Here is a 26,780-nt window from a genome sequence, read left to right on the forward strand (position 1 = left end):
GAACCCGTGTCTCCTGCATTGGCGGGCAGATTCTTAACCACTGCGCCGCCAGGGAAGTCCCCAATTCAGTTGTTTTATTGTGCTCATGCAGTTGTGAAAACAATCAGCACAATTTTAGTACATCTTCATCACCCCCAATAGAAACCTATACCCACTAGCAGTCACTTCTCAGCTCTGGGCAATAACTAGTCTATTTTCTGTCTCTGTTTGCCTGTTCAGAACATTAGGAGTAAGTAAAGTCATACAATATGTGGTCCTTTGTACTGGCTTCTTTTACTTAAAACAAGCTTCATCTATGTTGTAGTATGTGTCAGTACCTTATTCCTTTTAATTGCCAAATAGTGTTCCATTTTATGGATATACCACATTTATCCATTCATTAGTTGATGGACATTTGGGTTGTTTCCACTTTTTAGATATTATGAGTAGCCAAATAATACTACTATGAACATTCATGTACAAACTTTTGTATGGACATAGGTTTCTCTTGGGTGTATGCCTAGGAGTGGGAGTCATATACTAATTCTGTGTTTAACCATTGAAGAACTGCCAGACTATTTTCCAAAGTGACTGCACCATTTTACTTTCCCACCAGTAATGTATGAAGGTTCCAATTTTTCCATGTCCTCACCTATACTTACCTGTCTTTTTTTTTGACGTAATCCAATTTATACTTTATTATTTTTTCTTTTTTAATTGAAATATAATTGACTTACAACATTCTATTAGTTTAAGTTGTTATCTTTTTGGTTAGAGTTATGCTAGTGGGTGTGAAGTGGTATCTCATTGTGGTTTTGATTTGCATTTCCCCATTGTCTAATGATGTTGAGCATCTTGTGCTCATTGGCCATTTCTGTATCTTTTTTGGAGAGATGTCTGTTCAAGTTGTTTGCCCATTTTAAAATTGAATTTTTTTAAATTATTGAGTTGTAGGAGTTCTTTATGTTTTCTGATGCAGGTTCCTTATTTGATATATGATTCACAAATATTTTGTCAATTTTGTGGATATTTTTTTTCCCCAAGAATTCTTTTTTTTCTTTTTTAAAAAATTATTTATTTTTTTACAGTAGGTTCTTGTTGGTTATCTAATTTAAATATAGCAGTTTGTACTTGTCAATCCCAAACTCCTAACCTATCCCTCCCCCAAACCCTTCCCCCTGGTAACCATAAATTCATTCTCTAAGTCTGTGAGTCTGTTTCTGTTTTGTAGATAAGTTCATTTGTATCATTTTTTTTTAGATTCTGCATATAAGAGATATCATATGCTATTTGTCTTTTTCTGTCTGACTTCACTGAGTGTGATAATCTCCAACTCCATCCATGTTGCTGCAAATGGCATTATTTCATTCTTTTTAATGGCTGAGTAATACTCCAGTGTATATATGTACCACATCTTCTTTATCCATGCATCTGTTGATGGACATTTAGGTTGCTTCCATGTCTTGGCTGTTGTAAACAGTGCTGCAGTGAACATTGGGGTGCATGTATCCTTTCAAACCATGTTTTTCTCCAGATATATGCCCAGGAGTGGGATTGCTGGATCATATGGTAGCTCTATTTTTAGTTTTTGCTTTTTTTTTTTCTTTTTTTGACTGCATGGCATGTGGGATCTTAGTTCCCTGACCAGGGATCAAACCCGCGCCCCCTGCAGTGGAAGCACGGAGTCTTAACCACTGGACCGTCAGGAAGTCTCCTATTTTTAGTTTTTTTAAGGAACTTCCATACTGCTGTCCATAGTGGCTGTATCAATTTACATTCCCACCAACAGTGTAAGAGGGTTCCCTTTTCTCCACACCCTCTCCAGCATGTTTGTAGGTTTTTTGATGATGGCCGTTTTGACTGGTGTGAGGTAATATCTCATTGTAGTTTTGATTTGCATTCCTCTAATAATTAGCAATGTTGAGCATCTTTTCATGTGCCTCTTGGCCATCTGTATGTCTTCTTTGGAGAAATGTCTATTTAGTTCTTCTGCCCATTTTTTGATTGGGTTGTTCGTTTTTTGGTGTGGATTGTCTTTTTACTCTCTTGATGGTGTCCTTTGAAGAACAAAATTTTTCATTTTGATGAGGTTGTCCCAGCACTATTTTTTGAAAAGGCTATACTTTCTCCATTGAATTTCTTGGCAGTGTCGTCAAAATCATTTGGTCATAAATATGAGAGTATAATTCTGTACTCTCTGTTCCATTGATTTATATGTCTATCCTTCTATCCTTATATTAGTACCACAATTACTGTAGGTGTTTAGTAAGTTTGAAATTGTTGAGTTGTCATCTTTGTATTTTGTTCTTCAAGATTTTTTGGCTCTTCTAGGTCTTGTGTATTTCCATATAGATTTTAGGATCAGCTTGTTAACTTTTGAAAAGAAGTTAACTTGGATTTTAATAGAGATTGCCTTGAAGTTTTATAGACCAATTGGGGGAGTATTGCTATCCTAATAGAATTAAGTCTTTCAATTCATGAACATAAGTTGTTTTTCTATTTGTTTAAATGTTTAATTTCTTTCAACAGTGTCTTGGAATTTTCGGTGTATATGTTTGCACTTCTTTTAAATTTATACCTAAGTATTTGAATCTTTTTGATGCTATTATAAATGAAATTGTTTTATTAACTTCATTTCTGGATTTTTCATTGCTGGTGTATAGAAACAACTGATTCTTGTATATTGATCTTGTACCCTACAACTTTGCAGAAGTTGTTTATTCTAGTAGTTTTTAGTGGATTCTTTAAGATTTTCTATATATAAGATCATATACTGTGCAAATAAAGGTAGTTTTATTTTTTCTTTCCAATCTGGATGCCTTCTATTAGTTTTTCTTGCCTAACTGCCCTGACCAGAAATTCGAGTCCAATTTTGAACGGAAGTTGCAGTAGTAGACATCCTTGTCTTATTTCTGATGCCAGAGGGTAAGCCGTTCAGTCTTTTACTGTTCAGCGTGATGTTAGCTGCAGGTTTTTTAGATGCCCTTTATCAGGTTGAGGAAGTTCCCTTCTATTTCTAGTTTGTTGAGTGTTTTTATCATGAAGGAGTGTTGGATTTTTTGTCAAAAGCTTTTTCTGACATAAATTATTCAAAAACGACTAATTTTTTTTCTTTTTTTTAATCTGCAGAAATTGACTTGCATACCAGATGTGTGGTGGATGTAGATGCAAACAAGGTTATTCTCAGTCCTGTAAATACCAATCTTTCCAAAGGAGATGCCCGGTAAGTTAAGAACCAGTGTTGTGATCAATGGATTTTTAAATGGTGGAAAGCAACGATGGCTGCTGAACTGAGAGTTGAACAAAATTTTGTTTTTTTTTTGGACTTACGTTTATTTATTTATTTATTTATTTATTTATTTATTGCTTGCTTGCTTGCTTGCTTGCTGTGTTGGGTCTTCGTTTCTGTGCGAGGGCTTTCTCTAGTTGCGGCAAGCGGGGGCCACTCTTCATCGTGGTGCGCGGGCCTCTCACTATCGTGGCCTCTCTTGTTGCGGAGCACAGGCTCCAGATGCGCAGGCTCAGTAGTTGTGGCTCACGGGCTTAGTTGCTCCGCGGCATGTGGGATCTTCCCAGACCAGGGCTCGAACCCGTGTCCCCTGCATTAGCAGGCAGATTCTCAACCACTGCGCCACCAGGGAAGCCCGTTGAACAAATATTGAATGCTTACTATGTGGAGACATATTGCTGCCAGATAGACGAGGTCTGTAATATGGAATGACTGAGTGCAAGAATGCATGTTGTAGGCAGTAATGGTATTGGAAGCTCCGAGAAGAGAGCGTCGGTTAGATTGTGAAGTAACTGAGGAAGGCTTCTTGAGGAGATGGTACTGGCTGGAGGCTTAGGTAAGATGTGAACGGGAAGAAGTCGGGTAAAAAGGGAAGGCTTTTAGGTTGTTCCTCAGTGTGTGTTGTTTTTACTTCTGCCAATTCTCATCCTATCTGTCACTTAGAGCTCATTTCAAGTGCTCTTATCTTCCTGAAGACATTCTTGCAGCCCTTAGTGATTCCTCTCTTTTAAGGCCCCATGAGCTATAATCTGTGCTACCTAATTTAATTATTATATATTGTTTTGAATTATTAATTGTAGCTTAACAGTAGATTTTAAGGTCTTGGAGGGAAGGGACTCTTTGTCAGGGGTTGGGGATGAATACTTGAGCATCAGTTCTGGATTTGGGTGATAGTATGAACAAAAGAGAGGGCAAGAAGTTGTAAAGAAAGTGAATGTGGGGAGGAAGGAAGAGATTAATTTGGTTTTTCTCAGCAAGTTCGGGAAAATTAATTTAATCACGTAAGTTGGAGTCAGTTTACAGAAGACCTTGAAAGCAGATGAGATTTGGCCTGTATTTTTATGGGTAGGATGTCATCTTTGACAGTTTTTTAATTATTGTGATTAAGGAGGTGGATTCGGAAGAGCTGTTGGATGGCAATGTAGAGAATAGGTCAGAGTGGGGAAAGACTGGCTGCTGTTTGTAGAGATCAGCTCTATCAGAGATGTTTTTGTGCCGATCCTGGAAGTGGAGAACACATGGTGCCCGCCATGATGCTTTGCACAAAGTAGGTGCTTCAGAGTACTTGTAGAGCAGTGCTGTATATGGAAATATACCCGGAAGGTACTTCATAAAGGTTATGTCAAGTTGAATTGCACTGAAAAGAGCACTGGCCTTGGAGTCAGAAAATCTGAAATAGAATCCCTACTTATGTTATTGTAGTTAGTTTTTTTTAACTTTTTTAAAAATTAATTTTTATTGGAGTATAGTTGATTTTTTAAAAATTATTTTTTATTGGAGTATATATTTTTAACTTTTTTGAGCCTTATCTATCTGTATGATACCTGCCTTACCTGTCTCACACCTCTGTGAGCTCAAATTAGTGATTGTTAAAGTGCTTTGTAAAGTGTTCTGTAAATGTTCAGGTTTATTGTTATTGATGTAGAGATATTTCTTAAGCATCTCTGGGATATGCCATTATTAGGGTGGGAAGGGTATAGATGTGTCAAGAAAGGAGCTGGGATTTTGAGCCTACTAACTGAATGACCTATTGTCCTGAGTGTTAATTGAAAACATTAATTTGGGGGCTGTTTATTGCTGTTAGAGCTTCCAATCTGAAGGCTATGGCTTTCTTTGGCAATGTGGGCGACTCTGAACAAACTTGGAGGCAATACCCTCTGGTAGAAAGATTGTGGGCTTTTTATACAGACTGAGGGATTCAAATTCTGGCTCTGCCACTTGCTGGCATGGTTATCTACCTGTGTTTTTTTTATTTGTAAAGTGTTTTCATTTTCTATTGCCGTGTAACAAATTACCTCAAAAGCTTAGTGGTTTAAAACGACAATAATCATGTATTATTTCCTGGTTTTTGTGGGTCAGGAATGCAGACAGGGCTCAGCGGGAATGGCTTGCTCTGCTCCATGCTGTCTGGGGCCTACCGGGGAGACTCGAAGGCTCACCTGGGTCTGGCAGTTGATGCCACCTGTTGGCTGGAGATGTCTCTGGGGCTGCGGGCAGAACACCTACTCACAGTCTGCTGGCAGGTCCCAAAGGCAAGCGTCCTGAGAGCACGAGAAAGCCGGGTGGAAGAAGTATCGCCTTTGATAGTCTAACCTTGGAAGTCACACAGCGTCCTTTCTGTCACATTTTCTTGCTCAAGGCTGGTATAAAGCTCTACACAGTTTCAAGAAGAGGAAGCATAGACCCATCCGTCTTTGAGTGGAGGAGAGTTAGTGTCACATCGGGACAGCATCTGGGGTGGGAGCGGTATTGTTGTGGCTCTGTCCACAAGTGTGTAACGTCTCCCGATGCGGTAAGTGTGAGAGTAACATGAGCACATAGAGGCTTTTCAAAAAAATGTTTTCTTTCCTTTAGAGACCTTTAAATCTTAGGGATTTGTGCAAGAATTAAATAGCACTTTTTGGTTCCATAGGGTATCTCGGATGACTCTTTTTTTATGTGTGCTGAAAGTAGAGATTGAATATTAACTCAGTGCTATAGAGTACTGTCTGATTAAAAAAAAAAACTTTTAGAAATGACAACTGTCAATAAGGTTGGTATGTAATGGCTTTTGGTGAAGTAAAGTTAGGAAGCACAGCTTCTTAAAAAACAACTCTTTATTGAAGTACATACTATACATACAGAAAAGTATATATAGCTTGATGAATTTTCATAAGTTGAACAGTCCTATAACTGGCGCCCAGATTAAAAACAAGAACATTACTAGTATGACAAAAGACCACCTCATGAGAAGCACTTTTTCTTTTAATATAATATCAAGGTGAAAAGGGAAAACAGAAATTTGGGGATGTAGCAGTTCAGTGGTATATGTTGACTCCATTAAAAGAAAAATATAGGAGGGAAAGCACAAATTACAAAATTAAGGTTAATTACCATCTAGTTTGTAGAATGACTAATCCATACAAGTTATGGTTTTGTAGGAGGTATACTTGTATTGGGTTGGCCAAAAAGTGCCTTTAGATTTTAAGTAAAAATAAAAGACGTATTTTTCATTTTCACCAAGAACCTTATTGAACAATGTAGTCACCCTTTTGTTCCACTACCTTCTGCCATTTTTCAGGCAACTTCATATTTCCATCTTCCCAAAACTTTTTATCTTTTTGAGCAAAGAACTGTTCAAGGTGCCTTTTACGGTCCTTCAGGGAATTGACATTTTTCCCGTTAAGAGAATTTTGTGAAGACCGAAATAAATGGAAATCCGAGGATGCAATGTCTGGTGAATACGGTGGATGAATCAGAACTTCCCAGACAAGCTGTAACAGTTTTTGCCTGGTCATCAAAGAAACATGCAGTCTTGCATTATCCTGATGGAAGATTACGTGTTTTCTGTTGACTAATTCCGGACGTTTTTCATTGAGTGCTGCTTTCAGTTGGTCTACTTGGAAGCAGTACTTGTTGGAATTAATCGTTTGGTTTTCCAGAAGGAACTCATAATAGAGGACTCCCTTCCAATCCCATCATATACACAACATAACCTTCTTTGGATGAAGACCAGCCTTTGGTGTGGTTGGTGGTGGTTCATTTCACTTGCCCCACGATCTCTTCCGTTCCACATTATTGTACAGTATCTACTTTCATTGCCCGTCACAATTTGTTTTAAAAATGGAACGTTTTCAGTACGTTTAAGTAGAGAATCGCATGTGGAAATACGGTCAAGAAGGTTTTTCTTGCTTAACTTACGTGGAACCCAAACATCAAAGCAATTAACGTAACCAAGATGGTGCGAATGATTTTCAGCACTTGATTTGGATATTTTGAGTATGTCGGCTGTCTCCCGCATGGTGTAACGCTGATTGTTCTCAATTAATGTCTCGATTTGATCGCTGTCAACTTCAACTGGTCTACCCGACCACAGAGCATCGTCCAGCAAGGATTCGCCAGCACGAATCCTCGCAAACCACTTTTGACATGTTTGATCAGTCACAGCACCGTCTCCATACACTGCACAAATCTTTTTTGGCATTTCAGTTGTGTTTTTACCTTTTTTGAAATAATAAAGTATAATATGCCAAAAATGTTCCTGTTTTCCTTCCATCTTCAATATTAAAATGGCTACACAAAAATTCACCAATTTTAATGTCTTTTTTTAAATGCACACTGATATGACAGCTGTCACAATACAGTCTAACAAAATTGTTTCGAATGAAGTTAAAGACAACTAAGTGCTACTAGAGCCATCTTACGGAAAAAACCGAACGAACCTTTTGGCCAACCCTTTTGGCAGAGAGCCAGGGATTCGAAACTAACATTAAAAAAAGTGATTTGGTCAGTCTCAATCACTAGTCAGAAAGGCTCAAATTAATGTTTTTCCTTTAAAAGCTACAATATCCTTGTTTTTAGAATAGTATCCAATCCTATTAATCTAAAACTATGACTAGTTTTGTATGTATACTTACAACCTAAGTTAGTATACTTTGAAAGTGAACATATATACATTTTATAACAATAGTTTGTATATTTTTCTGATTAATTTTGCATTAACTTCTGAAAATTTCATGGTTTGATGTTTATGCTTATTAAAGCTAATAAAAGTCATGGTTAAATGAGGAGGTAGACCATTTTCAGCTCAACAGCTTAATCATGGGAATTTGGGAAACATTTTTGCTGTGCTATATATGTGGAATTTCAAAACTGTTTTGAAAAATAAGATGGTTAAAATTCAGAAAATTGATTGTACATGGCTAACAATAGATTAAGAAATGCTGACTTTGGAGTCAAACATCATGGACTGAATCTCAGCTCTGCTACTTAACATGTGTGATGTGGAGCAAGTTACATAATTGTCCTCTGCCTCAGTAAAGTGGAGATTATAATAGTACCTGCCTATAGGTTGTTTTGAGGATTAAGTGAGTTAAAATATGTAAAGTGGCAGTGCCTGGTGTACAGTTAACCTTATATAAAAGTTAGCTATTACTTTGACTCCTACTGTTACTGTTATTATGGCCTGTATTCAAGTTGTAGTCCATGGTATGTTTGTGAGCTACAACTTCATAAAGGAAGTAAAATTTTTTTAAAAATTTGTTTTATTTATTACTTTTGACCGCTTTGGGTCTTTGTTGCTACATGAGGGCTTTCTCCAGTTGCGGTGAGCAGGGGCTACTCTTCGTTGTGGTGCATGGGCCTCTCATTGCAGTGACTTCTCTTGTTGTGGAGCACGGGCTCTAGGTGCACGGGCTTCAGTAGTTGTGGCACATGGGCTTCAGTAGTTGTGGCTCACGGGCTGTAGAGCACAGGCTCAGTAGTTGTGGCACATGGGCTTAGTTGCTCTGCGGCATGGGGGAATCTTCCCGGACCAGGGCTCGAACCCGTGTCCCCTGCATTGGCAGGCGGATTTTTAACCACTGCACCACCAGGGAAGCCCCCTAAAATTTTTTTAAACCAAAATATATTCAGTACTTGAGTATACATGCCTATCAAGAAATTACCTAGTTCTAGAAAAATTTCAGCTTTGCAAAGTCAGAAACTTTATCTAGTTTGCCCAAAGTTGGTGGGGCTCTTAGGGACTAACATGCCATGTGTTAGAGAAATAGCCCCTTAATTTTAAGTTTACAGTGAACAAAATATTAATCCCTGTCATCCGGGCTTCTCCGTAGTATCAACCAACTTGCGAAACCAGGTTAAAACATCGCTTGTGAACATAGGGTAAGAACAGAGGGACGTTTTATTAAATATGGAGAAGATTAAGGACAGACTCTTTCTATTCCACAGCGCTCTACTCAAACACCCTAGGGACTGAAATACTTGTATCCACCAGTTCGCTCTTTTTCTTCTATGTATAGTACTAGATACACATTGACAGATTTGATCTATTTGTTTTCTCTTGCAGAGCCATACTGCTTGTACTAGTAGTACATTAAATGTCTTTTTGGAATTACCCTTTTGCACTAAACCAATTTAGTTTTCTAGACTGGTCCACGGGCTTTCCCAAATCTTCAGCACCATATTTACAAATCATCTTTTAGGGCTAATAAGTGACTAATTCGTTATCTATTCTTAGTAGATTTTTACAAGTGTAATTCTCAGTGTGTGATTCTTCGCATTTAGGAGCACTTTAAGTCCCTTTTATCACTAGTTACAATAATACCATGATGTAGAACAGTCCCTTTTTAAATAGCTAAATAAATCTTTAAGCCTTCTTTTGTTTGAATTATGTCTTAAAACATTAAAATTTTATCTTATAATAAAATGTTAATGCTAGTGCTTGTCACCATGATAGGACAAAATAGTTTCTTAGGCTAAGTTTTATCTTCTGCCTTTTGCCTCATTCCCTCCTCTACCCACTAGACAGGTCTTTGCTCCTCACTCTGGCTGAAAAATTGAGATACTTAAAATGTTTTCAAAGGGAGTGAGGTGTGATTTCTCATGGAGATTGGCAGCCTCCACTTTATGAAACAGTTGTGTTATGAGAGTTATGTTTCTGTGAGTTTGGAAATGGGAATGCATTTTCCGATAGGAACTGACAGTTGTTTCTAGGAGAAATGCTGTTCTATTAAAAAGAGTGACTAGTTTGGCCCACAACTCATACAGTAAAGTTTGTTTGTTTGTTTTTGCTGTGCGTGTATGGAGATAAAGAATGCATTGACTATCAGTAACTAATCTACTTTGGTGTCACTGTGCCGAAGGTCCTAGCAGTTTTATCCACCGTTGTTTTTGCACCATCAATGCAAATATCAACACAGTGAAGAAGGCAAATGTCTTAGTATTTTATGAAAATAGCTTTGACCTCAAGACCCACTGAGAAGCTCTAGAAAACCCTCAGGAGTCCTCAGACCACAATTTGGGAGCCAAAGTTAGACTGAATGGATGTCTTTGGCTTATTTTTAAACTACTTTATTGAGATATAATAAGCATATCATATAATTCACACCTTTAAAATGAACAGTTCAATGGTTTTTATTATATTTACCAGCACAATTATCTAATTTTATGACATCTTTATCACACTGTTAATCTATGTTCTGTCTCTAGGCTTGAGGTTTGCCTATTCTGGACATTTCATATAAATGAAATACAATTTGTGGTCTTCTGTGATTGGCTTCTTCTTACTTAGCATAATGGTTTTGAGGTTTATCCGTGTTATAGCATTTATCGGTACTTATTCCTTTTTATGGTGGAATAATATTTCATCATATTCTGTTTTGTTTATCCACTCATCAGTTGATGGATATTTGGGTTGTTTCCACTTTGGGGCTATTATGAATAATGCTGCTGTGAACATCTGTATACAGGTCTTTCTGTGGACATATGTTTCCGTTTCTCTTAGATAGATGTCCAGGAGTGGACTTTCTGGGTCGTATGGTACCTCTGTGCTTAACATTTTGAGGAATTGTCAGACTGTTTTCCAAAGCGGCTGCACCGATTTACATTTCCACCAGCAGTGTATGAGGATTCCAGTTTCTTTGGCTTTTAAAGAACCCTCGTTTACTGTAAGGAAGATGGTGGTGACTCTGGCTAATTGGAGAGTGTATACCCTGCCCGAAGGCATTCAGATTACAATTAAAAAACAAAATAAAACACTGTGCTGTCCAAACCAAACAGGTCTTGGCCAGATTCAGCTCTTGGCTACTGATTTGGAACCTCAGGTTCTAGTATACTTTTCTATTGAGTGGTACTTCTTGTAAGGTTTTAAAAAATTGAGCAAAGTTTTAAAAAATATAATGTATAAAAAGGTTTAAAGAATAAAACACTTATGCACCTGTCACTCAGTTTAATCATTACCAATACAGTTAAAGCCTGTTGTGAACAGCCTCCAATTTTAATGCCTTTCTTCTCCACCACAGTTAACAACTTTTCCAGAATTTGGTTTTTTATCTTTCTATTTCTTTACATTTTCACTATGTGTGTTTGGAAATTGTTTGCACAACGTTATGTGTCCACAAATGCCTTTTTCTAGTAAAGGGTCAGAGAGATATGTGACTCAAAAAAGATTGACTACTAAAGTATAATGCCTGATTTTTTAAAAAAATAAATTTATTTATTTTATTTATTTTTGGCTGTGTTGGGTCTTCGTTGCTGCATGTGGGCTTTCTCTAGTTGCGGCGAGCAGGGGCTACTCTTCGTTGCGGTGCGCAGGCTTCTCATTGTGGTGGCTTATCTTTGTTGTAGAGCACGGGCTCTAGGCGCGTGGGCTTCAGTAATTGTGACATGTGGGCTCAGTAGTTGTGGCTCGCGGGCTCTGGAGCTCAGGCTCAGTAGTTGTGGCGCATGGGCTTAGTTGCTCCGCGGCATGTGGGATCTTCCCGGAGCAGGGATTGAACCCACGTCCCCTGCATTGGCAGGCGGATTCTTAACCACTGCACCACCAGGGAAGTCCGTAATGCCTGATTTTTAAAGGCAAAAAAAATTATATTAAGAGGAGCCAAAAATAATATCACAAGTTTATGTTGGGGCGGAAAGCTAATTGTTCATATTTTATCAAATACGCTGTTCCTCCTTTTTTCCTCTTAAAAAACCAAAATAAAAAAAAAGCTTTTTTTCCCCTCTCATCTATTGTTTGCAGTGAATTCCAAACAAGCGTTGCAGTGAAAATTGTTTTACTCTACCTCCAAGTCTGAGAGACTGTGAATCAGTGAGCTATGCCTGTTTAGAGGTGCTGCTTTAAACAACAGAACTGAAACCTGAAAGGGAAAGAAGTTCTTAGTATAAATTGTACTGAGAATCCCTCGGTCAGTTAATCCATTTTCTTCTTTAGCCCTCTGTTTTCTATTGTGTGTGTGTGTGTGTGTGTGTGTGTATGTGTATGTGTATGTGTATAATTAACACTACAAGCGTTAATATACTAACTTACAGTTTCTCTTATAATTCTTTATTACCCTGACCCACCAAGTGTAAGATTTTATTATTATTATTATTATTATTACTCTTATTATTTGGCCGTGTGTCCTGTGGGATCCCAGTTCCCTGACCAGGGATTGAACCCGCACCCACGGCAATGAAAGCACTGAGTCCCAACCACTGGATCACCAGGGAATTCCCCAAGTGTAAGATTTTTAAGACCAGAATTTTCTGAAGTAGAAAACATTTGGAGAGTTAGACTTCAAAATCGTAATGAACCTGAACACTGATTTCTGTGGTATTTTGTGAAATGGCCTGTTCTTTAGTACATGTGGGAGAGACTCTCCAACATGGATGGAGTTAGCTGTAGATGACACAAATATGCAGATATTTTTCTTGTTTTCTTGTAAAACTATGGGGCTTTTCACTCCTTCCTGTTTGGTTATGTTTAACCTAATAATAAATTGATAGTGTGAGGGTTATAACTGCCAGTCTAGTGCAAAGAATGTCTGAGATGTTGATCTTAACCAGCACTTGTCAGAAAGGTCATTAAAACTCTTTTTATTCCTTCTAACTGTTTACCAGACATCAGATCTTAGTCAAGATCAATAGGTAATTAATGGGGCTTCCCTGGTGGCGCAGTGGTTGAGAATCTGCCTGCTAATGCAGGGGACACGGGTTCGAGCCCTGGTCTGGGAAGATCCCACATGCCACGGAGCAGCTGGGCCCGTGAGCCACAATTGCTGAGCCTGCGCGTCTGGAGCCTGTGCCCTGTGACGGGAGGGGCCGCGATAGAGAAAGGCACGCGCACCGCGATGAAGAGCGGTCCCCGCACCGCGATGAAGAGTGGCCCCCGCTTGCCGCAACTGGAGAAAGCCCTCGCACGAACCGAAGACCCAACACAGCCAAAAATAAATAAAAAAAAAAAAAAAAAAAATAGGTAATTAATGAATTCTAATATGAGCAAAGTATATCCAGTCCTTGTTTGGAGGTTCAGAGTACTCTGTTCTTGGTAGATGAATGAATATATGCAGAAAATATATATATATCAGATAGATGCAGAATTAAGTGATGTTGACCCATGTATACATTTCTGTTGCAAACGTATTGTGTAATACTGCTGAGGGGCGGGCCTAATGCCAATAATTGCTTTGAAATATATGAAGTCATTTTCAGACTAATTCCTTGTTAGGAGAAGGCATCATTAGGTCATGTTAGATAATGACTTTTAAAATTTCTGTACTGCTATATGGATGCTACTTTAAGTAAAGATTTTAATTGAAGGAAGTCATGCAAAGTGTAATTATGGTATATACAATAGATCTGTTTGTTCTCTCTGCTGTGAAATGACTTGAGTGAGGCTAATAATTCTGCCCAAATAGAATTTACTCCTCTGGAGAATAGTATGTGGTATGTTTTAATTTCATAAAGGGGCTCTTCCTCGGGGAGCCTGTCTGCCCTGATTATGTCAGAGTAAAGTGGGGAGAACAGTGTCCTATGTACTCTGATATTTAAGAGGATTCCTCCCCGTCTTTTTAAAAAGTACTGTGGCCATTGAGTGTACAAACCATTTACTGCTTTTGAATGTAGCTGGGGAAATGAATTGGGAAGACTCTTAAAAGCTAAAAAGGTAATAAAATATGTATGGTTGAATTCATGTTATTTCATGGTTAATAGTAGCACATAATCAAATAGCAATAAATACAGATTTTTCAAAGTTTTACCAGCAAAAGCTAGTAGGTTGCTAAAATGAACTGTTTGATAGCTGATTAGTAAACCTGTCTGAACAAAAATTAGACTGTTCTAGTAGAATTTATGAAATCTTAGCATTGTCATTGGGCATGTATCTATCTTGTTTATGCTTTTATTGGTACAGCAATAAGAAGGAATAAGCTGTTTTTCTTAATTCAAGAAAAGAGAGTCTTTATCACTGTGCGTGAAATACTGCTTGGATACTAACATTTGCTATAATGAGGATGCAGGGTGTTATGTGTGTGTGTGGCTAGTTACTAGATTAAGTTATAGCTAATATGAATTAAATGTTTTGAATTTCCCCAGAATTCTGGATTCACCATAAAATTATCAGATACCATATGATATACTAGATAAGATATCTAATTACGAATAAAGTTTAGGTAAAACTACCAAGTCCCACTATTGATGTTTTTAAAATTTGTCTTTGTTGTTTGTTTGGCAATACTTTTTTTTTAGGGCTCTTTGTCTCAATCTCCAGTTTAGGAGTTGTTGCTAATATAAACCAAATGTTGAATAAGAATCTAGACTTACGTTTTAAAGATGGAGGTAGCAGGACTTCCCTGGTGGTCCAGTGGTTAAGACTCCACGCTCCCAGCTCCCAGTGCAGGGGCGGGTACAGGTTCGATCCCTGGTCGGGGAGCTAAGATCCCACATGCCGCATGGCACGGCCAAAAAAAACTAACCAAAAACCCACACACACAAAAAGATGGAGGTAGCAGTACTCCATGAGGAAATGTGACACGAGAAACCATTCCACCCAAAAAGTTGCTGTATCACAATATCTTAGGAATCTTTCTGATCCATTCAGCAGCTGAACATCAACCCTTTGCCAAGTACCAAGCTAAAAGTTAGGATAATCTTTATTAATCCTTAGTTCCATTAAATTGTGGTGAAATTATTTTTAGCACACAGTATCTATAAACATACTAGTAAAACAAAAAACAAAGCAAAACAGAAAAGTAGAAAGGGAAGTTGAATTACTCTCTTGTGGACTTTGTAAGGCTAGATTTTTGCAGGCTCAGACTTGAAATGATTCTATTGTTTAATTTTGAGCATTGTGCATTTTCTTATGAGAGTGATATTTAGCTAAAAATGAAAAATGATTTCTTTTGCAATTTAATAGTGTAGAGTTCTGGAGCCCTTTATCCTACCTCCTTAGAATTCATTAAAGAACTATCTTGTGTGATGGTGAATTTCACTTTTGTTTCACTTTTATCAAACCTAATTTATATATACTTATATTAAATAAAAAATTTTATAGAATGGGTAATAATTAAGAGTAATAATAAGCTTTACCTTCACGTATTGACCCATAAATGAAACAGATCAGTAATGCTTTTGTTCCACTTTTAGGAAAACAAGTAGAATTTACAAAAGATCATGGAGTAGGTAGAAGTTGTATTTGCCATTTAATTTAAAAAAACTCTTTGTTATGGAGAATTAAAAGATATGCCAAAGTATGTGCAAAAAAAAAAAAAAGATATGCCAAAGTAGACAGAATAGTATAATAGGCTGCCTGTTGCTCAGCCCTCAAAGCCATTCACCCATGGCTAATACCATCCTATCCACATCTTCAACTCTTTCCTTTTTCCCACATTATTTTGAAGTAAATCCCATTTTACCCACAAGTATTTTAATATATCTTTATTATTTTTAACATAACCAAAATACCATTATTACACCTTAAAAATTAACAGTAGTTATGTAGTAGCATCAAAGTTTCAGTCAGTGTTCACATGTCCAATTGTTTCATGAAGTTTTTTCCCCAGAGTTTGTTTTGAAGAGCATCCGTATATGGTCTACCCGTGGTGATTGGGTTATATGTCTTTTAATTTATTGGTTCCTTGGTTGTTAAAGAAATGGGGTCATTTATTGTGTTGATGGGTTAATAAGTGAATTTATTACAGAGGATGTACTATGCTTATTTAGTCAGCTGCCAAATCTTGATTTTTCTTGTGAATATTTTTATCCTGACATTCCTTTCTATCCTCTCTGACATTACCCTAGTTAGTACCATAATTGCCTTATATTTAGCCTTCTAACTGGTTTCTGGAACCTTCCTTCAAGCCTGCTGCTACTTCCTGTAGTCTGTCTTTTGAATTTGGAGCCTTTATTATTTCTACTAATTAAGAAATGTCACTACCCGGGTGACATCTTTTATGTGTTCATCCCTCCCTGTTTTCTAATGCTTGTACTGTTTAGCTTTATCGTATGTGTTTTGAGCCCCCCTCCCCTTTGAGACTGTGGTTACTTGAAATCCGGGACCACTTCTTGCTCTTCGTGCCTCGTACGGTGTTTTGCAGGCAGAAGGTGCTCTGTAAATGTCTCTTGATTGATTATAACTGTTCTGTTAGTGCTTGTTCTCCAAAGCTCCCCGTTCTCATATTAGCCACAATTAGTAGTTGGAAAGGTGATTTGTGAGTCTGGGAGTTGGATTTTATTTTATTATTTTTTAAAAGTATTTATTTATTTATTTGGCTGCGTCGGGTCTTAGTTGCCGCACGCAGGATCTTCGTTGCGGCGTGTGGGATCTTTTACTTGTGGCATGCAGGCTCTTAGTTGCCGCATGCAGGATCTAGTTACCTGGCCAGGGATCATACCCAGGCCCCCTGCATTGGGAGCTTGGAGTCTTAACCGCTGGACCACCAGGGAAGTCCTGGGATGAAGAGTATTTCTCAAGACAATGGTAGGGCCTGATGAGCCATTTCCATCCACTCCACCATATAGGGCGCGGTTTTCTAGAAAGAGAGATTCTTGTCCCCTGGATCCGGTCTCTTGTTTACTCTCTTGGCACCATAGCTTTTGTTTTGCTTTTCTTGTTTTGACAACAACCTTCTGTTCCAATGCTGTTCATTGATGATATTTTAAATGTGCTGTTTCCTGGTGATCTAATATTAGGACCATACTGTAGGATAAATTTCCTTGGGAAGAATTTCCCGAAGATTAAACAATTTGTGATATATAGATGTTGCAAACTGGGGTGCTGTAGGCTACACTTACCCATAGATGTTTGTTTGGCCTGTAGTTTAAATGTTTAAAAATATGGGGGTTTCATATGAAAATTCAGATTTGCAGTTTTTCCTAAACAACCTGAAAATCTGGCATCACTGGGCTTTCTGCCTCCTTTGACAAGGTCATGAGCTCTTCAGGTCCCCAGCTGGTGGACACCCTCAGTTATGTTATTTGCCTGGTCCCTGTGGACCTTTCCATCCAACCCTTGGTGTAGATCCTTAACGGCTTCGGTCACAAAACATGTCCTTTCCTGACCTTGGCCTTGGGTTTGGGGCTCACATTTCTTTTTGAAACCCTTAACTTCTGCACTCTGAAGATGGTATGTTCTCAATTTTTCTTTAGTTTATTAAGTTTAGCCATGTGACTTCTATAATTTTTGATATGACTTTATAAATTATCAAGTGTTCCGCGTAACACATTATTATTGATTTGCAAAAATGTAAAACAATGCTACTCTTCAGTAAATATATATTTATATAAATATAAATATTTTTGAGAATCGTGTTATTTTTTCTTGAACGTTATTTATGTTAACATGTAATAAATCTTGCTATTTTAAATGAATTAATAACATATTTTAAACTTAAATATGTTTCTCAGCTTTAATTTCTAATGCAAAAAAAATTTCTGTAGGCTATAACCCATGTAAAAAGAAACTTTTTAGGGTCCTCAGTTGTTTAAGAGTGTAAAGGAGTCCTGATACCAAAAGGTCTGAGAATCTCTGATACTAAAGGGTAATGTGTTAGCCCAGGTTAATCAGAATTGTCTAAGGTATTCACCAAAATTTTAGAACATAATCATTTTTTCCCTTGTAAGCAATATCATGTAAATCAACAGTAGGTCCCTGCAAAAGTTTATTGAATCCATGGTATTTCTGAAGCGTATAACATTATTTAACTAAGACATTTAGGCATATAATTCTGTGAATTTGGAGTTCTAACTTAGAATGCCAAGAAATTTAACCCTTTACCTTTTGGGATAGGGGCCAGGGATTCCCTGGTTCTAAGCCTTTCTGATTGTTCTCTTGCTCCTGGTAGAGAGAGTTTGTTGCATAAACAGTGGGGAGAGGATTTGAAGAACTGAGATGGAATTTTGGTGTGATTTGAGATTTTGGTGGGGGGGGGGACTTTCAAACAGGATTCAGATGCTAGAGGGGTGAGATAATGAGTAGTTGTAGAGAAGAAAACTGGGGTTCCTTGGAGGCGAGAGGGGGATGAAATAATCCTACCTGCTTCCCTTTGTGGGCGGACAACCTGGAAAAGCAGATGCTGTACCACAGGTTCCTGAAGGCTCTCCCTCTCCCAGTTTTGTCTTTCTGTCCATCCACCCCTTACCTCCCCCCAACCTCCCACCCCGAAAGCAAGGAGGGAATTTTTTTCCTTCCTCTCTCCACTTCAGCTTACTCTGTCTCATCATTATAGAGTCCTCACCTTACATCACCGGAGTAATAGAACAGTTAAAGCAAGATATGGGTGGAGAAGAGGAACCGTTTTGCTTTTGCTTGGTGAGATAGAAAGGGAGGTAGGCAGGATGGAGAGAGATTCCCAGCAGCCATAATGAGGGTGGGGGATTCCTGGACCAGTTTGGTTGGGCAGCCGTCCAGGTAGAAGAACAGTATGTATAGCCAGGACACACGCATCTCTTCATTCTCTAGTTGCAAATACCTGTCTTGTCTCTCCAACTGTTTTTTAGATCCCTTTGAGTTAGGAATTGGATCCTAACTAATTATCCTTATAGTTCAAAGGATTTATAGGTATAGAGTATCTGTTAGGATCTAGCAGAGGGTTAGGCTCACAGGTGCTCAAGCAGTACTTTTAGATTGAAAAACATCATGTATATTGTCCTGTTGCCCTGAGAGTGGAAAGTCCTTAGCATATATCTCATAAAATGGTGTAGAACTGGGAGAGGCTCTGAAGGTCTTGCAAGAGTATATTCAGAGAAGATAAGATTAGATGTGATTTTAACTGTAGTTAAACCATAGTTTAACTGATTATTGGAGGGGCTTCGGCCTACAGTTTCCACTGCCTGAGGAGAGCTAGTTCTGATGGCTGTCTTGGTCTTTGCTCTGCCTTTCAAGAAGGAGCTCCTCTGGGCGTGAGACTCCCAGGATAGGTCTGTTCCCCATAGGGTGGATTATGTGATGTTCCTGTGTCTACCAGGATATTTAAAGGGGACAGAAAAGGCAGGAAAAGAGTATATATTAAAAAGAATATATATATTTATAGATGTATAACTGAATCACTTTGCTGTACATCTGAAACTACTAACACATCTGAAACTACTAATTGTAAACAATATTTCAAAAAAATTTAAAAAATGATGTGAAACAAGCAAGAAACCTTTGACAAAAAATCTGGTTACTGTCCACAAGGTGGAATTATTTGATTATAAATTTGTATATCAAAAACTTTAATAAAATTTTTTTTTTTTGGCTGCATTGGGTCTTCGTTGCTGTGCACAGGCTTTCTCTAGTTTCGGCGAGTGGGGGCTACTCTTCATTGCGGTGTGCGTGCTTCTCATTGCAGTGGCTTCTCTTGTTGCAGAGCACGGGCTCTAGGTCCATGGGCTTCAGTAGTTGTGGCTCGCTGGCTCTAGAGTGCAGGCTCAGTAGTTGTGGCGCACGGGCCTAGTTGCTCCACGGCATGTGGGATCTTCCAAGACAAGGGCTCGAACCCGTGTCCCCTGCATTGGCAGGCGGATTCTTAACCACTGTGCCACCAGGGAAGTCCCTAATAAAACTTAAAAATATTCCTAAGTAAAAAAGATAGACAACTGTCAAGATTTCAGATGTCAGCAGAATGCAGTCACTGTGAAGGAGAAAAGGATGGCAAGACTAATTTTATTTCTATTTTTACTCATAAGTAATTCAAATTTCAGGATACTTGTCAGTTTTATGTAGCTGGTAAGTCTTTGGAAGTTGAACCTGTAATGCATAAGCAGTTTTGACTGGAGTTTTTTGTTTTGCAAACTGGGATTCTTATAGCAGTTTTATGTAATTATACATATATATCTAAATCTGCATTAAAGCAGATCGTTTCCTCTTTATTGTTTAGATGGAATGAACATTTACAAGGTTATCAAGTGTTTTTTTAATCTATTTTTTATTGAAGTATAGTTGAATTACAGTGTTGTTTTAGTTACTGCTGTACAGCAAAGTGACTCAGTTATACTTATATATACATTCTTTTTCATATTCTTTTCCAGTATGGTTTTTCACAGGATATTGAATATAGTTCCCTGTGCTATACACTAGGACCTTGTTTATCCATTCACGTGTTTTAAAAAATAAATTTTACCCTATGAAATGAAAACCGTCTTAAGAATGTGTAGTAGTAGCTACTGTTCATATAACTGCACTTCATTATTTTGTCAGACTTCACATACTCCGCTGTGTAGAAAACTGGGTGAGCTGATGTTTTGGTCATGTGTAACAAGCTTCCTTGCTCGACTTTATTCTCATCAAGTGTTACCACAACAGAAACCCCATATGTAAGCAAGGTCTTTGTTCAGTTATTACTCCCACTTAGTCACTAGTGAGTCATAGCCACTCTTGCAATCTGCCGTGTTCTTTCGGGGATCAGAAACTGCCATAAAATAGGGGGAACCAGACATTGAATATACATTTGGTACTATTTGCGTGAATGTCCTTTCTCTAAAAGTTAGATTTATTAGGACTGAACCCGTATGCTAGCCTTTATCCACTCACATCGGGAAGGATGCTTAAAAGTGGGATACTGGGACAGAGACTGGTTCAAGATTGAGTCATACCTTGGCACCAAACTAGGACTTCGTGCCTTGCTGTTTCCATAAGCTTTACTTAAGTTTTCTGACACTGACTTCATCTCTAACTGCTGTATTAGACATCTCTTCTGTCCCACTTCAGGTCTTCTTGGCCTCACTCTCCCCAGAGCCTTTAATCACTTTTCACCCCTGGCTGTTGCCAACTCAAACTGGACCCTGACCAACTTGACGTGGACATAATCTGACACCTCATGCCTCGCTCCCCTTCCCCCTCTTCCCTGGGGCTGTAATCCATGATAAGACCTAGGCTTTGCTTTCTGAGGAATCCATGCTAAGAACATCCTTTTTGTATGCCCTTGGTGTATATACTAAATGGGTTCTCTTGCTTATGTATTACGTTACAGTTGATCTGACATATTTTGACCCCACTCTGAACTTAAAAATTAGGAAGAGGTTAGGTCTGTTCTTCATAGTGTGGATTAATTTTTTTTTAATTTTTAAAAAATATTTATTTATTTATTTGGCTGCATCAGGTCCCAGTTGCGGTATGCAGGATCCTCGTTGTGGCACGCGGGATCCTTCGTTGCGGCGTGCGGGCTCTCCATTGTGGCACGTGGGCTTCTCTCTAGTTGCGGCACGGGCTATAGAGCTCGCGGGCTCAGTAGTTGCGGCACGTGGGCTCTCGTTGTGGTGTGTGGGCTCCAGAGCACGTGGGCTTAGTTGCACCACGGCATGTGGGATCTTAGCTCCCCAACCAGAGATCAAACCCGAGTCCTCTGCATTGGAAGGTGGATTCTTAACCACTGGACCACCAGGGAAGTCCCTTGTGTGGATTTGTTTTTACTTTTGTCAACCTCATAAACATTAGATAGGATCTAGGATTGAGGTGTTGCCAGTGGAATTTAGCCATCATCATTGCTTATAAGGATAGGAAAAGGCAAGAGTTGGTTGAAGGGCATCAGAGAAGTATGACTCAGAATGGAGTTTGAGTTCTGGATCTACCATTACCAACTGTGTGCCTTTGGAAAGTTTACATGACTTCCATGAGCTTCAGTTTCCTTTTCTGTAAAATCAAGGTGAGAACACCATAATATAGATCTTGTCAGATTGCTATTGGTATAAATGAATTATTTATGTAAAATGCGTGGTACATGGTAGGTACTTAGTAGATGGTAGCTGCTATTATTCCTTGATTCGTTTATTCTGATCAACTTTCTTCATAAAAATTTTATTCATTGAAATACGTCATATTTTAAGTAATTTTTTTCCGACAACACTGGTCTATGCTAGAAACTCAGTAAATACTTACTGGCTAGGTTAGACATGTAGTAAACTATCATACTATGTTCCTAATAACAAATCATGCCCTTTTGCTTTTAATTGGCAATAATCTTAGGTGACTCAAGCTATAGCTCTAAGTGTAGTTTCCTAACCCTCCAGATAGCAAGTACAAGATGTTTATTTCAGGGATTGTGGGTTTCCTCTAAAGAGCATCAATTTGCATAACATTGCGCAGAGTTGGTTTCCTTGTTCTGAGCAAAGAGCTATTATTATAGTCAAAGGAACTTTGTGGTCAAGGCCTTTGAACACGTGGAAGGTGTAAATAATGCAGAGACAGCTAGGACAGTGTTCATGGAAATATGAGAAGTGAACAGAGAATTTAGTTTTTGGATCTTTTCATTGATGATAAATAGCATTTGTAAGCATTATTATTTCTTATAGTGCGTTGGATCCTTTGCAAGGGTTTTACCTACAGGTTCAGCAAAAGTACTTACAATAGAAAATATAAACACCATGATTATATTAGAATTTTCAAAAGAGGAGTGAGGCAGGAAGGCGTTGTATGACTTCCCAACATCACACAGTTAGTAAGGGGCAGAGCTGGGGTTTGAACTCAGGTTTGAGTGAGCTCATGTCTCCAAAGCCAGGTACACTCCGTGTATCACTAGATACACTGCTTCTTATTGCCTTGTAAGATTTCTTTAAAAAAAAAAAAAAAATTATTTATTTATTTATTTATTTGGCTGCCCTGGGTCTTCGTTGTGGCACACGGGATCTTCGTTGCCGCATGCGGGACCTTTAGTTGTGGCATGAGGGATCTTTTAGCTGCAGCATGTGAACTCTTAGCTGTGGCATGTGGGATCTAGTTCCTTGATCAGGGATTGAACCCGGGCCCCCTGCATTGGGAGCACAGAGTCTTAGCCACTGGACCACTAGGGAAGTCCCCTGCCTTGTAAGATTTCACAGAAGAGTTTCTTCTTGATCTTTAAACATTTGAAAACATATAATTGATTTTTTAAAAAAAAGTAAAAAAGAAAATAAAAAATATAATTAGTAAATTCAGATTAGAGCAAAACTGTAGGCATTCAACAATTATTGATTGGTATCTAACATATGCAGCCCTGGCAAGGTGCCTGTTAAGGGAAGGATAAGTATGACTTGCTCTTCTTTTAAGGAATCACATTCTGGAGTTAGGGAAACCCATACACAGCTGAGTATATTACATTTGTTAATGCATTCAACAACTATTTGTTGAATGCCCTCTGTGGATGTCAGGATAGTGTTGACCTTAAGAAAACAATGATGAACAAAAGAAAATTTGGTCCCAGGCTTCATGGGGCTTCTTAGTCTATCAGGGTTATTATGAACTGGTCTAAGGCGTTTGGGTCGCTTATAATCAGACATCAGTAACCTCCTACAATTAGAGCTAGGTGAGAGCTTTAGGCCTTCTTCCTCATCCCACACTACCATGGGGTAGGTCAACCACGAAGTTCTGACGAATTCTGCCTCAGATCTATTAGTGCAGGCACAGCATTAATCATACAGCTTGTTCCTGTGAGCTCCATGAAGTCACAGCTCTCAGACAGGCGCTTTGCCTGAAAGTTTCCCTTGAGACAAAGGTAGCAGGATTCAGTACCCTCTGCTTAGAATTATGTGGCAGAGCCTGAATTCAGGTCTGGCTAGAGCCCTAGGCCAAGAACCCTACCCCAATGGCACAGGATGCCAGGTTTGTTAAAGGCTTAGACTGTGTTCTCCCAAGAATGGAGGTACCTGTGTAAGATTTCTAGTCAGTCTGAATAGTTTTAACACTACGCATTTTACCAGTTAAAAATTATTTCTGACATTCCTTGTGCTGAATAATGAACTGTATAGTGTTGATCAGAAGGAAAGACAGCTGAATCTATTTTTGCATGAACCCCTTTGGCAGTCTGATAAAGTCTGTAGACCCTTCTCAGAATAATCTTTCAAAAGCATAAAATGCAAAGGATGACAAAAGAAACCAAATATAATGAGGGACTTCCCTGGTGGTCCAGTGGCTAAGACTCCACGCTTCTAATGCAGGGGGCCTGGCTTCGATCCCTGGTCAGGGAACTAGATCCCGAAAGCCACAACTAAGAGCCTGCATGCCGCAACAAAGATCCCATGTGCTGCAACTAGGACCTGGCACAGCCAAGTGAATGAATGAATGAATGAATGAATAAATAAATATTTTAAAAAAGAAACCAAATGTAATGAAATATAGTTCCAGAAATATTTTTAAAGATGTGTGATACAGTAATATGTGCTTCTTTATTATTGTATTAACTAATAAGATCTAGTATTGGGAGTAATTAATTTCAAAGTTGTGATGAATATAAATGCAACATATTTGCAACAGTTGTAATGTGATAAGAAGATAGCTGTGGACTTCCCTGGTGGTGCAGTGGTTAAGAATCCGCCTGCCAATGCAGGGGACACGGGTTCGAGCCCTGGTCTGGGAAGATCCCACATGCCGCGGAGCAACTAAGCCCAGGCGCCACAACTACTGAGCCTGCGCTCTAGAGCCTGTGAGTCACGACTACTGAGCCTGCATGCCATAACTCCTGAAGCCCGCGTGCCTAGAGCCTGTGGTCTGCAACAAGAGAAGCCACCACAATGAGAAGCCTGTGCACCACAGCGAGGAGTAACCCCCGCTCAACACAACTAGAGAAAGCCCGCATGCAGCAACGAAGACCCAATGCAGCCAAAAATTAAAAAAACAAACAAACTGTGATTTCTATTGGTGACGAAGTCACTGCTAATACTGTAATTTATTGCCTACATTAATAATTGAGGGTAATTGGTAAATTGCAGTTAGAAGTTAGTGAAAAGTAAAAGTGTAACTTTTCCCCCCATCCATCTTCATAGATTCCTGTTCATTCTATTGGGGTTAAGAATCTCTAGAGTGCGCATTCTTTTTCTTTTTAAATAGGGAAGTAGCCTAATTTATTTTAATTTTTAAAAAAAAATTTTGGCTGCTTGGCTTGCAGAATCTTAGTTCCTTGACCAGGGATTGAACCCCGGACCCTTGGCAGTGAAAGCTCAGTCCTAACCACTGGACTGCCAGGGAATTCCCTAGGGTGTGCATTCTTTATTAGAATCCTTTGTATGTTAACCCTGGAGTGTATATTTGTGATTAGGATACCAAATGTTAAGAAATTAGCCCCACATGTGGATTAAAACTTAGCACTTGCCTTTATGGCTATTTTTCTTTTCTTTTCTTTTTTTTCCCAAATAATTTAGTAGGGTTGATGAGACTGTACAGATAACAAATGGAGTGTGTGAAAAGTTCCATAGGAGAGAGCTATGAAGTGCTATGGCATTATGCAGAAGTGTTTTCAAATAGAGACAAAAGAGTCTTGTCTAAAACAAAGATGGTATGATAAGAGGATCTAGATAGACATGAATGCAGTGATATAGTGTTAGAAAAAAGTGGGGAGAAGGAGTGAAAGTTTCAATTACTGTAATTCTTTAAGGTTGAAAAAAACATCACAGAAAAATATGATTAGGGCTTTGTTCTGTCTGGCTCAGAAATAAAGATATTTCAGATATAGAGAATAGCATGACGGTAGGAGTAGAGGGTGGGAAAGCATGGAAGGTTCTTCCGCATGTGAGTGACATAATTGTCCAGCCACAGTTATAAGCAGTGTATACATGTTATTTAATCCTCACAGCAGTCTTATTATTATTTGCACTTTTTGCAGATGGAGGAACAGGCATGGCAAGATGAAGTGTCTTGCTCAGAGTCAAAACTAGGCCTGTCTGGCTCCGCTGGACTCAAAATGACTCCATACAAGATTACACTGGTGACAGTGTGGAGGGTAGATTAGGCGGGAGCACGAGTGGAGATAGGAAAACCAGGTCAGAGACTGTTCACATGATACTGGCAAGAGATGGTAAAGGTGGCCTGAACGCTGTTTGTTAAAGAACTGATGAAAAGAATTTTCCACCTTGGAAATCTGCACATTTATGTTCTCAAGTCAGACAACACCCACAAAATAGGAAATGAAAGTGCAGTGTTTCTGAGTAGAGATTTTTTTACCAGCCAGTTTATGTACATGGCTGGATGAATGCCTGCATTACAAGTATCTCTCCTGAGTGTAGAATATTCATTATGGGCAGGATTTTATTGTAATCACCAGTTAGTGTTTACGTGAGAACCCCGCGTAGCCACTTGTCCAGATAGGATCACCAGTGGAATGATTTGCAAATGTTACGTTGTGTGGTGACTAAGCTTACAGGTGTAAAAGGTACTTACACCTTGTCAGAGCAAAGGACGCATTCAGAATCTGGCTCATTTCCTAGCAGTCAGTTTGAGAAAACTCAGAGAAGTGGGAGGGAAAGCTTTAGGTCAAGGGCAGACTGACAGTACGTTCAGGGTCTGGAGTAGGACTGATTCATCTTTGAGGTGAAATACAGCAAACACCCCACTCAGTCCTGACTTTCCTAGGCCCAGGAAAAGAGGTTTCTGGCAGTGTAGTGAGTTCTCCAATAAACGGATTCAAGAGAGCTTCAAAAGTGTGAACTTCACATGACTGCCTGGTAGATAAATAACCGGGGTGCATAGTTCTCTACCTAATAGATGGTCAGAGCTAAATGGGAGTTTATAAAACGTACCTAATCCACGTTCTGCATTTACAGAGAAGCTAAGTCGACTGGTTCCTGGTCACAAAGCTTTCTGTTGACTGAGTCCAGATTTAGCTGGTGGCCT

The 26,780-nt window shown here is 38.8% G+C and overlaps 1 protein-coding gene across 4 annotated transcripts in view; it reads left to right on the plus strand.

Moving 5' to 3' along the window:
• Window positions 1-26,780, plus strand: part of KIF13B (kinesin family member 13B) — a 190,946-nt gene that overhangs the window by 15,406 nt on the left and 148,760 nt on the right. For all 4 annotated transcript variants that reach the window (XM_057547830.1, XM_057547831.1, XM_057547832.1 and 1 more), the window contains exon 2: window positions 3,109-3,202. In XM_057547830.1, the coding sequence (XP_057403813.1) occupies window positions 3,109-3,202 (94 nt within the window). The remainder of the gene's footprint in view (window positions 1-3,108; window positions 3,203-26,780) is intronic.

The sequence above is a fragment of the Balaenoptera acutorostrata genome, chromosome 6 (assembly GCF_949987535.1).
Source record: "Balaenoptera acutorostrata chromosome 6, mBalAcu1.1, whole genome shotgun sequence".
Taxonomy (NCBI): Eukaryota; Metazoa; Chordata; class Mammalia; order Artiodactyla; family Balaenopteridae; genus Balaenoptera; species Balaenoptera acutorostrata.